The sequence below is a fragment of the Podarcis raffonei genome, chromosome 10 (genome assembly GCF_027172205.1).
Source record: "Podarcis raffonei isolate rPodRaf1 chromosome 10, rPodRaf1.pri, whole genome shotgun sequence".
Taxonomy (NCBI): domain Eukaryota; kingdom Metazoa; phylum Chordata; class Lepidosauria; order Squamata; family Lacertidae; genus Podarcis; species Podarcis raffonei.
In genome coordinates, this window is record NC_070611.1 from 30169626 (window position 1) to 30182539 (window position 12914).

Below are 12914 nucleotides of genomic sequence, written 5' to 3' on the forward strand. Positions count from 1 at the left end.
TTCGTCAGCCATTGCTGACTTTCAGTCATGCTGCTATGTGCTGAGCCAGTCACATTATGGCATGCAGACATAATGCATACTGACCTGTGCATGGGTCGGCTTCTGACTTTCAATCACAACTGCAGCTTTTCAAATAAATTGAAGACGTACCTATTCCTTTATAGGTCTTCCTACAATGGTAGCCAACCCTTTTGAAATGTGTTCAACAAGTCAAGTGCACCAGTCAAGGGCATGTCTACAGTATGCATGCAAGCAATCAAATCCTTCTCTCCAATTGGTTGGTGTGGTTTCACCTCTAATCTGCTGAGCTGGGAAGAAGGCAGTGACACGATATGGAAGCCATATATGTCTTCTTCAGTGGGTCAAACAGTAGCTCCAAGAGCTGTTAATTAGATAAGGGAAACTGATGTGGGGTGGGTAGAAGAAAACATAAAATGTTTCCCAGCACTGCAACCTTTATCCACATTTATCCGCACACTTCAGCAGTTGCTTTTAAAGGGGAGGAAACGTGAGATCTGATTATGGATTTTCCATGGGGTTTTTTTCTTCTTATTTTGGTCCTTACTGATGCTAAATCCTTACTAATTCCAAATCTTCCCTTCCCCTTTCATTCTCCATAACTTTAATTAAACCACAGCCAAATTTTCAAAGCTTGAATCCTGAGAATGTACACAGGCGCCTCAAAATGAGAAATAAACTTTAGGACTGTATTGTAGAGCAAAAACTATTACTAGCATCTCAAGGTGTTTTTGATTAGGTATAACAAGAGAGCTGTTTCCTATTAATCCATAAATCAACGGATATTGTTCCCTGGAGAAGGGTTCCTAGTCATAAAAGTAAAAATAAAAAAGGGTATTACTTTCAAGCTGCTAAAAGCTGTCAGAACTGTAAGCATAATTCTATAGTGACAAGTGAAAGAGTACACTGCAATAAGGGAGAAGCCCTATTTCTGTAGACACCAGAGAAGAACACTCTGAGGTCTTATTGAGAATAGAGACACGACTATTCAGCACGCACACAATGTCTCTTCAGAGTTCATTGGCATGGATAATTGGACTGCTACAGAAGCCCACGTGTTACTCAAGATGGTTTTTTATGAGGCTCATTTCATGAACTCATTTACAGTATTTCTATGTACTCTTTGATGAACATTTTTTAATGGGAGAAACAGCTTTATTATAAGCTTGCTCAATTTTTCAAGTTTACCATCTTCAGATAAGAAAAACAAAATTATGGTGATTAAAAAAAGAAAGTTATTAAAAAGGGTTAACATAAAATTATTTCAGGACACAACAGTAGGAAACTAAGGCAACATTACTTAAAGAAAACATTACTTAACACTGATTTGTCAACACATTGACAAAAAACAACAACCCACAGGAGCCAATGAACAAAGAAAAATACATGATTTAAATAATAATAATAATAATAATAATAATAATAATAATAATAATAATACCATTAAACGGTTATCACCTTGAAGCAAGGAGTTTGCAGATAGGTGCCACATCAGTACCATACAGTGCAATTTCTTACCTTTGTGGTGGTTTGCCCCAGATGCTATTCTGCCCCACAGTGTTACAACAAATATTATTATTAGCAGTTTTCCTTTTGTGGCTTTCTGTAAGTATCTTTTATTCATCCTAGGAGGGGAAAAAATAAAATACACAAAATGAAAAATGTTCAGTAAGTATAATTCATGTTTCCACCAATTTTATAGAAGTAGTTAAATACATTTTGTCCCATTTGCGTCTACTGAGAAATAAACACCATTGAAATTCAGTCGGACTTTATCCCAGTTAAATGTGCCTAAGATTTCAGCTTAAGACACCTGGCAGGCATTTCTATATCAATCACCCAGCATGGAAGGCAGGAAGTTAGTCAGATCAAATACATGTCATTTGCTTAAGCTAGTCTTTTAGCCCAATAGGTAAATACCACAATAATGGCTCTACTTGTGTTAGGCTGCATAGTAGCAATAATTTCTAAAGAGCAAGGGGAGTGACTTTCACCTCAATGCTAATCAAGGTACAGCTCAAATAAGGCATTGAGAGCTTCACAACTATGCCAACACAATATCAACGGAAAGCCTTCCTAGGAGGGGGAAAGCTTATCACTGCCTCTTAATACCTCATCACAACCTCTTCTCCTACACCCAAAGAAGGCAAAGAAGTGAAGAAATAAAACATATTAATCACAGGCAACGAGAATCCTACCACCTTAAAAAAACCCACACACAACTTTATATATATATAACATTATCTAAAATGTATCCTGTTTCTTATTTATTTATAAAAAGAAGTGTTTATATACTGCTACAGTGTAAAAATAGTTCAAACCAGTTTACAGCAATAAAAATGTAAAAAAAAAAAAACATGCAAGCAAAGCATAAAACAAGTTAAAAACAAATATCATTAAACCATTGTGGAAGGACTGGCATAGGACTGGCAGAAAATAAAAGTTTCCAGCAGGTGTTTAGAAGTTGGCACAAAAGATGCCCACGAAGTGTATCACAGACCATCAATGATACCGTCTATGATATACCGTACTTTGCGAGAACCCCTCACACTACTTGAAACAGCACACCTAGATAGCTAGTTACACAGGGTTGATTCCGTGGCTATAGAGCACAGAAACAGAGCACAGAGAAACAGGCAGGGAATGTCTGCCCCTTCCAGTCCACATGACCACCGCCTCTCAGAGTAAAAACATGATGGGCTTTAAGCCACATGGATGGCTTCCTGTATTAATTATGCAAACATACCGTACCTGGCTTCCCAGGATGCTTCCCAAAATCCATAGTTGTGTGCTACAGCAATAAGCAGAAAAACCCAAACGCTACTGTCAGCGCTGCCCAAGGTCCCAGCTCACACAAGACCAACGCTGCTTCTTTCTCTAGTATAAAAGTCTTTATTGAAGTTCAGTTTCACTTCCAGACGCGCAGCGCGCAACGCTACGTCTATACCTTAGACCGTCGAAGCTCCATCTGAATCTCCTCCCCCCTGACACCAGTTTAAGATTCTAGCCTTACTCCACCTCTTCCTCTGTTCCTTCCTTCTCTGGGTCCGCCTGCTAGTCGGAGTCTCAGCCCTCCTAGACTCCTCTGACGCTGAGTCCCCTGACTCTTCTCCCTCCCTCCTTCGGGCTTTCGGACCTGGCTCCCAATCCGGGTTTTCTGCTGTCCCGCGCTCCTCCGCATTTGAACTTGGCGCGCGCGTGCAGCCTCCCACTTTCCTTCTGACCGTTACACTTGTGTCACTGCTCCCTCTTTCGGGGAGGCTAGCTGGACCTGGCCTTCCCTCCGTTTCCCCACTTCCCGATGGGGGCGTGGTTATCCCTGACTCATCTTCTCTCCCCGCTGGAGGAGAGGCTGGTCCTGACTCATGTGACTCTTCCCCCCCACTATGCTCTGGTGGGGGAACTGGTCCTGATCCTCCGCTGCTCCCTTGGGAGTCCCCTCTGGTCCCTTGTTTATGGAGCGTCCCCCCTGGGACCCCCCTTGCCCTTACCATAGGCGCCCCCTTCTGGGAATCTTCTGATTCGCTGGAGAAGCTCATGGAATCTCTCGGGTCACTGTCATATTCCCCTACGCTCCCCTCTGATTCCTCTCCTCCGCTCTCTATTTGCTCTCTCCCCTGCTCTTCTGCTCCTGAGCCTCTGACATCCACCATCCTACTTTTAGTTTATTCTGTAATCCTAAATACACATGCTACTTAATAAGCAGTGGCTCTGGATTCTGAATAGACATGCAGAGGGGGAGGACTGCAAATTGAGAAAATGTTCTTACCATGTCGACCTGATGACTTTTCCAAGAACCGCCTAATTATTAATAGTATTCTTTCTAACAAGCGTTAACATGAGGGCTGGTACAAATGTTACAGAAAAGCAACAAAGGCGTAAAAATGAATCACGGTATCCTTTCCTCACTTGCGTTGCGCAATGGAAACTAACAGCTGAGAGGGTGGGGGCGAGGGGAGAAGCTGCAATGATCAGTTGAGTGGGAATCTCTTTGAGAGAGACCCATGAGATCCACTCAACCGATCAGAGTAGCACTCCTCTCACTGCTAGCCAAAACAAAGCCTAAGTGTGTCTCTGCAACCATGTGTTTAAGTCACGCAGTCAACTGAGCGTGCTGTTTTCAGGCAGCAAAGTTTACCACTTGATAGCTTCACCTGAGTACCATACTTACTCGAATGTAATGCACACTCTTTTTTGCCAAATTAGGGTGCACATTAGATACGATGGGGCATTTACATGCACCAGCAAATACTTAATTGGTTTCAAGGTTTTGAAAACTGAGGTGCACATGAGATTCAATGGCGCATTAGATTTGCGTAAATACGGTATACGCAATGAAGGGACTTTGTCTGTTGTACCTGATGAACTTTGATTCCTCCCTTCCTCGTCTAAGTTTCCATTATACACAACCAGTCTTTCACATGAGTTGCGAACAACATCCATAGCAAAAATGCTTGAAAGTATCAGTTGAAAGTCTGACTGCTATCAACATCTTACGCTGCTGTATTATAGGCTGACAAATCTAGGGAATGTTAAATTATAGGTGCAAAGACAGAAAGCTTTCTGCCACTAAACAGCAGTGATAATATGCTACTGAATCACAGCTATAACGTCATCTCAAAATAGCAGCAAAGGCAGTAGACTCATACAGGGGAAAAATTGGAAACAAAACCCCAGCAACTCACATATTTTTGCTGCAAAACTGTAGACAAGGCACAACACCAACCATTTCTCAATGTCCACCAAGAAGATGATGTTTTTATGGAGCGCATAAGAACATAATGAAATCCAGTGCCCCACCTAGTCCTGTTCTCATAGTGGCCAACCAGATGCCCCTTATGAGAAGCACAGTAACTGAGCACAACAGTAGTTTCCTTCCTGCAGTTTGCAGCAACTGGTGTTCAGAAGCATCTGAAGCAGAGCATGGCCATCATGGCTAGCAGCTAATGAGAGCCCTCTCCTCCATGAATTTGTCCAATCTTCTTTTTAAGCCATCCAAGTTGGTGGCCATCACTGCTTCCTGTGACAGTGAGTTCCATAGTTTCACTATGCACTGTGTGAAGAACTACTTCCTTTTATCTGTCCTGATTCCTCCAGCATTCAGGGTCACTGAATGTCTGCAAGTTCTAGACTTATGGGGGGGGGGGAGACGAAAATGGTCTTTATCTACTTTATTCATGCCTTGCATAATTTTTGGCTCACCCAGACTTCCTTTTGTGCTGTGTTTCTACACACTTTAAAGGGAGCGCTGTGTCCAAGTGCTCCTTTTTTAAGGGGGGGGCAGCACATTTCCCGCAAAATCACTGCTCTTTACGGCCGAATTGGCAATCTGCTAAAAACCCAAATTGCCATTTGTTCCAATTCACCATTAAAGAGCAGCTTTTCACAAGGGAAGCACCAAAGCAATAAAATAAAAATAAAAGGCTTGGACACGGTGCTTTAAAGCACAGGGCTGTGCCTAGAAAGTGCAGGGCAAAAGGTAAATGTGGATGAGCCCTTTATAAACTTCCAAAACGTTCACCTCTTGTTCACCTTTCCTCCAAACTAAAAAGTCCCCAAATCTGCAGCCTTTCCTCATCGCTGCATCCCCTTGATCATTTTGCCCTTTTCTGAATATTTTCTGACTCTACAATATCCTAGAGTTAGCCTATATATCATGGAGGGCTTCAGGTTTTCCATTTGTGGTCTAAATCTAGAAATCATAAGAACTTGGTGAATACAGGAGGCACACCAGAAACCAGAATTTAAACAAACTGGTTTAAACTATCCAGTCTCTGCAGAGAATGGGTTGCTCCAGCAGGCTGCTCAGGAAAGCTCATGGTGTGCAGCAGTGGGGGACATCCAACTTTCTTTTGTCTCCCACTACACTGCCTTTGGACGCGGGTGGCGCTGTGGGTTAAACCACAGAGCCTAGGACTTGCCGATCACAAGGTCGGCGGTTCGAATCCCCACAACGGAGTGAGCTCCCGTTGCTCGGTCCCTGCTCCTGCCAACCTAGCAGTTCGAAAGCACGTCAAAGTGCAAGTAGATAAATAGGTATCGCTCCGGCGGGAAGGTAAACGGCGTTTCCGTGCGCTGCTCTGGTTCACCAGAAGCAGCTTAGTCATGCTGGCCACATGACCTGGAAGCTGTACGCCAGCTCCCTCGGCCAAAAAAGCCAGATGAGCGCCACAACCCCAGAGTCGGTCATGACTGGACCTAATGGTCAGGGGTCCCTTTACCTTTACCTTACACTGCCATTGGAAAGGTACAGCTGAAAAATGGTGGAAGAGATGAAGAGTAGGCTTCACTTTGCTTCTTTTTCAGAATTATATCCCACAGGTGAGCAGAAATAGGCCTGAACCCAAATTTAAAATGCTAAACTGGCATGTTTACGCTTTCGATTTTGATTTCACACACACAACACAATTGTACCCACAAAAGATACTCAAAGGAGGGCTTTTAAAATATTGTGTAAAATGCCCCTGGTTCTTGAGCATAAGCTGAACATATTTAAATGGATAATCGAACCGCACAGTGAGACCTTTGTGGGAAAGCTCAACCATGGAAGAATGACAGAGAAGCACCGCTTATTGTATAAATGCATTCTAACTGTGTAAACTCATCACGGCTGTGAAAGGGCAGTCTTTACTGAAACAGGCATACATAACACAAAAAAGACATGTAAGATTAAAGTATGCATATCACCTGTATATAAGCAAAATATGCAGAACTTGGGAAAATATTCTCCATGTCAGAACACTTTAATTATTCCACAATATGTACTCAATGAAAATAGTATGCACATGTATAAGGGCTTGGATTTATTAAACCGTATTTTTGTACAAACCCATGAATGTTAATATGTTTAAAACTAAATGCCTTGGAAAATATTTCTTTCTTTTCTGACAAAGTAAGTTTTCTTGAAACACCTTTTAGAAATACTGTGGTTCTAATGAATAGTGTCCTTTCTAAAGCTGTGCCATTATTCATCAACAATGCTCCCAGATTAACATCAGCTCCTTTGCAACACAATTGATTGCAATTTTCACCTTCGTTAATTTTCAGACAGGCTACTAACAAAAGCAATAGAGAAAACAAAGTAAGAAAAAAAAACCAAGAGATATCTTGTTCCCCATAAAAAAACTGCAACACGAAATAACTCACTGAATTAGTCGCATTTAACTGTGGATATAGTGGCCTGGTTTTCACACACCAAACCATCATTTAGAGCTACGTGCATGAGCTGTTACACTCTTCTCTCCCCTGTTTCCGTACAACCATGAGAACTTTTGTACAGAGTTTAGTTTAATGCTATCCTCATTTAAAACAAACTCTTGTCGATTTCTAAACAAGCCTACTAAAACCACATGTTATAAAGCGGACAATTTAAATAAGCAGTGTTTGTTTTAAACCAAGATCTCTAATTCATATACGTATAATGACAAGCTAGGTTTTGCGGGGAAAGGAACTAAATTCTGTAGATGTCTTCATGCTGGCGATGGCGGCTCCTTCCTGTTCATGCAAGTAGCATCAGACAATAGTTTAGTGTTAAACGTAAACACAACAAAATGTAGTGAAAGCAGTAGGGCTTTGAGAAGTAACTGCGGAGTTTTGAGGCATATCCACTCCTGCTGTTGGAGAAGTGCCCTGCTCTTCAGTTCAACACAGCCTGGAGTTGTAGACCAAAACACCTGGAGGGAAACAGGTTGGAAAAGCTCTATTTTAAAAGCTTCAAATGAAGCTGCATTTCCTTATATGACTACAGCTCAACAGATTGCAATCCATTTATTTATTCTTCTGTTATCATTTCAGCAGGTTGTGGAAACTCATGTTTATCCATTCTAGATGTAAAAAGGCCTAAATATATACAGTGCTATCTTGGGTAACATACGCTTCAGGTTACAGACTCTGCTAACCCAGAAATATTACCTCAGGTTAAGAACTTTGCTTCAGGATGAGAACAGAAATTGTGCTCCGGCGGCGCGGCAGCAGCAGGAGGCCGCATTAGCTAAAGTGGTGCTTCAGGTTAAGTACAGTTTCAGGTTAAGAACGGACCTCCAGAATGAATTAAGTACTTAACCCGAGGTAACACTGTGTGTGTGTGTGTGTGTGTGTGTGCACGTGCGTACACACACACACAAAAGCGGAGGGGTCTTTTGTTGTTGTTGTTGTTGAGTTACTTTTACTGAACGTACTATCCAGTTTAGAGGATTTAAATCCCGTGACCACTTACTCAACATTTAATTTTTCAAACAGATGTGCACAGTGCTTCCCGCCTCCACCCCGGGGTAATCAAGGGTATGCAGTACCGGCACCTCTTTTTGTTGTTGTTAAAAAGTGTGACACTTACTGTAACAACTTAATGGTGAGTACCAGCACCTATTTTTCTAGGGGAAAAGCACTGTATGTACATAGTTTTACAAAATACTAAAAACCTTCAACAATTCAATAATCAAGTCAATCAAGGATTTCCCCCCTTGTATAATAATAGCTAACTATCTGAGAGCTTAACACTCCAAGTCATGTACAATCTCGTACAGTACTTTTGTCACTTCAAATTCTCTCTCAATATCTGTGCTTAAGAGGTTGAAGGTTGAAGAGGTCTCTGTCTTTCCACTCATTCATCATTGCTATAGCATTTGCTTCCATAAAGCTTTTGCAAATGGTTGATTAAATTTTCTTCATTCATCTCACTTTTTCGTTAAGATTCCTAGAACTGAAGCTGGGACTCTGCATGCAAAATCCTTTATTGTTGTTATGGCCTATAGCATACATTCCACTTGTGTCTGCAACTGGCAATCTGGCTGTTGATTTTAGAGGCCTGGGACTCTGCAAAATAAGAACCTGAGGTCTGAGGTTATGCCAGTTAAATGGAGATATTAATTTTATTGCACTCTCCTTGCTCAGTTAGATACACCCTGGTGTTCTCTGCAAGTCCTGGGGTAGTAAAATCTAGGCCTAGGCAAGGGCATTCTGGAACCCTGGCCTGGATCATGGGATACATCTGCCATAGACATTACAGTACAGTCGTACCTCGGAAATCGAACAGAATCCGTTCCGGAAGTCCATTCGACTTCCGAAATATTTGACTTCTAAAACCCGGCTTCTGATTGGCTGCAGGAAGCCGTGGAAGCCCCATTGGATGCTCAGCTTCCAAAAGAACGTTTCGAAAACCGGAACACTCACTTCCGGTTTTCGATCGTTTGGGAACCGAAACGTTTGACTCTCAAGGCATCCAGGAGCCAAGGTACGACTGTACATCTATCCTACCCCCTACATGTAAAACCATAATTATAACTGAAAACTCAGAGCGCTTGAAAACACTTCAACAACCATACAAAAGAAACGTAAACTGCTATAACAAAACTGCACAATTATAGGAATAGAGTAAAAACAGGATAATTGGCATATGGTTCAGGAACCCTAGGGCAAACATACTGCCTGAAATACGTTGTCTTGGAGCTCCTTGGATACACTGTAAATTGATAAGTTGCGCTTCTTTAAGACATCAGAATGTTTATTTCTGGAGAGTTCCCCAATCTTTACAGTCTAATGTTTGAAGAGGTTATGAAAGAGCAACCATTTGAAATAAGCGTTGTGTTTCTCTTTACACTCATGCTCTGTGGAACAAAAATATAATTTGCAAGTTACTTTAACTGGATTGTGTGAGTTTCGTATAATTTAAGATTTCTGACACTAGGCACAAGGCTACTGGAGACTCTGTACTGCTTTGTTTCAAACAATGTGGACTGTGTCAAGTACCTGCTGTATGAGGATTAGCAAGAATTATTTTTCAGTTTTTCATTTAATACAATTAATTGGCAAAGTCCGGGCTCTAAGCCAACTATTTTATTTTCTGTAAGAATTGTAATTTGGCAGCGTGTGAGCTCAACTGAATGCTTTACAGCTGTCTTAAAAATACAGAGCAGTATCCATTTTACATATATACAAGGCATCATAGCGCATTTCAATGAGAATTCTAATTAGTTAATATGCTTTACAACAAAGCACCTTAAAGTTATAATTGCCAAGATATTTATGCAGATAAGCAATAGACGAGAATGAAACACACGGTTTCCAAAAAGCAATACTAAGATTTCAATTTACCAAGCAGAATGTTAATGTAATGGGGGAAGAAGGAAAAACATAATATTATTAACTCCGGAGAGGCAGCCATATCAGAAACTCAGGAGACTTGTGGCATAAACATTTCTAGGCTAGAGCCCAATCAAATTAACAGTACAGTATGTATTCACAAGCTCTTCTCGAAACACTTTCACAGGATAACAGAATGTGTAGAAAATGAAAATTGAACACAGAACATTTCCAACTTTGTGTTGAACCGTTCAGTTTTTATCTGCAACTCACTGAGGAAGTCAGTATGTCCTGTGAATATGTCCTCAAGTGAGTTAACTGGAATCATACATTCAGATCTGTTTGCTTGCTTATCCGTATTATTTTCTTCCATTGCCATTGAATCTCTCTCTTATTTTTCTTACTCCCACCTTACTTGCTATGCTGATTTATCACATAAAAAGGGACAACTATTCTCGCTAGTAGGAACCACACACCCACTGAGTCTGTATTCAAAAGAATTCGCTAATGAATTGTGAATTGCAGCTTCACACTGAAGTCTCCCTATAATGTCTTTTTATTGAAGTGTAACAACTTTGTAGGCAGTAGCATCCTGGGAGACTGAAATGTTCTCCGACTGCTTCTGAATGCTGCCATTCTTAGGTCAGGTTTGTTCTGTTCATTCTCTTGCATAAACACAGGAGACTTTGTCCCTGTCTTGTGTGAACACAGGACTATTGTAGAATGTGATGGCATATATCCCATTGCAGGATGTGTTGGAGAACAAGATAGTATAGCTGAAATAATTTGGCAAAATCATGCAATATTGGTTGCCAAGCGGGGGAAAATGATGTTCTGTTTGCCAGATGATTGCATAGAATAGATATAATACTTTTTAAAGTGGTCCATTTTCATGTCAAGCTAGTTGTAAAAATCACATGGAAGCAGTAATAAATAAATCAATGGGCCACCAAAAAATCTCAGCTACATTAGTGCAAACATTTCTCCCATTTCACTGTACGGGAGCTGTTTCATCAACATTATTTGCTTTCCAATTTTAGGAAATATATGCTTCAGACATGTAATTCCATGCACCTTTCTTCAGAGATATATGGGTAAGTAATCACACTGAGGGGAAAAGAATACTACTTTAGTTGGGACCTCGCTCGTCCCAACTAAAGAAGAATGGCAACTTAAACTGACAGAATATGTGCAGCTTGCAGACTTAACATATGGAATAAGAGAACAAGAAGAACACATGTTTAGAGAAGAATGGAAAATGTTTATTGAACATATGGGGGGGAAATTGTGTACACTTGAAAACGTTGGCAGCATTAAGATAAATTCAACAGTGTAAATAAGGTAAATAAGTTTCGATGGATGTAATAATGGAATACAGTGGTACCTCGGGTTACATACGCTTCAGGTTACATACGCTTCAGGTTACAGACTCTGCTAACCCAGAAATATTACCTCAGGTTAAGAACTTTGCTTCAGGATGAGAACAGAAATCGTGCTCCAGCGGCGCGGCAGCAGCGGGAGGCTCCATTAGCTAAAGTGGTGCTTCAGGTTAAGTACAGTTTCAGGTTAAGAACGCACCTCCGGAACAAATTAAGTACTTAAGCCCAGGTACCACTGTACAGTCATACCTCATGCTGCGTTAGGTTCATGTTGCGTCTTTTTGGCTTGCGAACGCGGCAAACCCAGAAGTGTATACTTTTTTTGCCACACGTGCGTTTTGCCACACATGCGTGCACAGAAGTGTTCTGCACGCTTCGCGCATACGCATAAGCGTTCTGCACGCTTCGCACATACACATAAGCGCTCTATTGTGCTCTGCGCTTGTGCAGAAGCGCCACTCTGGTTGCAGACTTTTCAGGGTGCGACCGGCACCCCGGAATGGATCATGTCTGCAACTAGAAGTACCACTGTACTGAATGGTTTAGTTTTTGTAAAATATGCAGGGATTTGTGATATGCAAAAGGAACCATGGAAAGAGAAGAAAGGAAGTCACTGATATTTTAAGGATGTTCAAATGAGTATTCTAAATTGTAAAATAGAAAATTTAATAAAAATTATATATTTTTAAAAAGGGGAAAGAATACTAGTTCTTGGATTACTATTTGTGTAGACACGCCACTAATATTTTCACTTATTGCAGTCTCGGTTTCAATGGCAATTCCATTTTTAGACTTACAGTAATGTTTGATATGAATGCACTGGAAGGGTATCGTGCTTTTGCAATTGATATAGTATTGCCTTGGAGTTTTTTGTTTGTAAGGAAAGGTGTTACTGTATTTAGAAAACCAAAGAATTGTGGAACTATACATTTCTTTAACAAACGCACAGTGGCCACAAAATGCTAACTGCCTGATGGGGGCAAAACAGAAAACTGCAGGAAATGGAATATCCTGGAAAAGGACATGGTTGGCTGGATCACTGGAACCCTGAACAGAAACACTTCATGTACAAACATTTTGTCACAGATTCAACTTTTTTGCAATCAGTCTGAAAAAAACCCTAGATTAGATTAGTAACCTGCATGAAAGTCAAAACAAAAAAAAATTTTCCTTCCAGTAAAATTTTTAAAAAATTAAAATTTTTTTAATTTTTTTGTTTTTTATTTTTTTGTTTTGACTATGGCAGACCAACACGGCTACCTTTCTGTAACTGCATGAAAGTGATAGCCAATTAAATCATACTCAGGAGTAGACCCACAGAAATAAATTGATTTATATCAATTAATTTAAATTGGGATACCCTGCGCATGACTTAATTGGGTATCATGGTTATTCTCACTCTTCTTTGTAAAAGAGCTTAGCCAAGGTTTGTTCTCGGCT

The 12914-nt window shown here is 40.7% G+C and overlaps 1 protein-coding gene across 5 annotated transcripts in view; it reads right to left on the reverse strand.

The window, feature by feature from the left end:
• The window catches only part of TAFA2 (TAFA chemokine like family member 2), a 134285-nt gene that overhangs the window by 46945 nt on the left and 74426 nt on the right, over positions 1-12914 (reverse strand). For all 5 annotated transcript variants that reach the window (XR_008332620.1, XR_008332621.1, XM_053407498.1 and 2 more), the window contains exon 2: positions 1537-1643. Coding sequence is in view for 3 of the 5 variants with exons in the window: in XM_053407498.1 (XP_053263473.1) it covers positions 1537-1642 (106 nt within the window). In the remaining 2 variants the exon portion in view is untranslated. The remainder of the gene's footprint in view (positions 1-1536; positions 1644-12914) is intronic.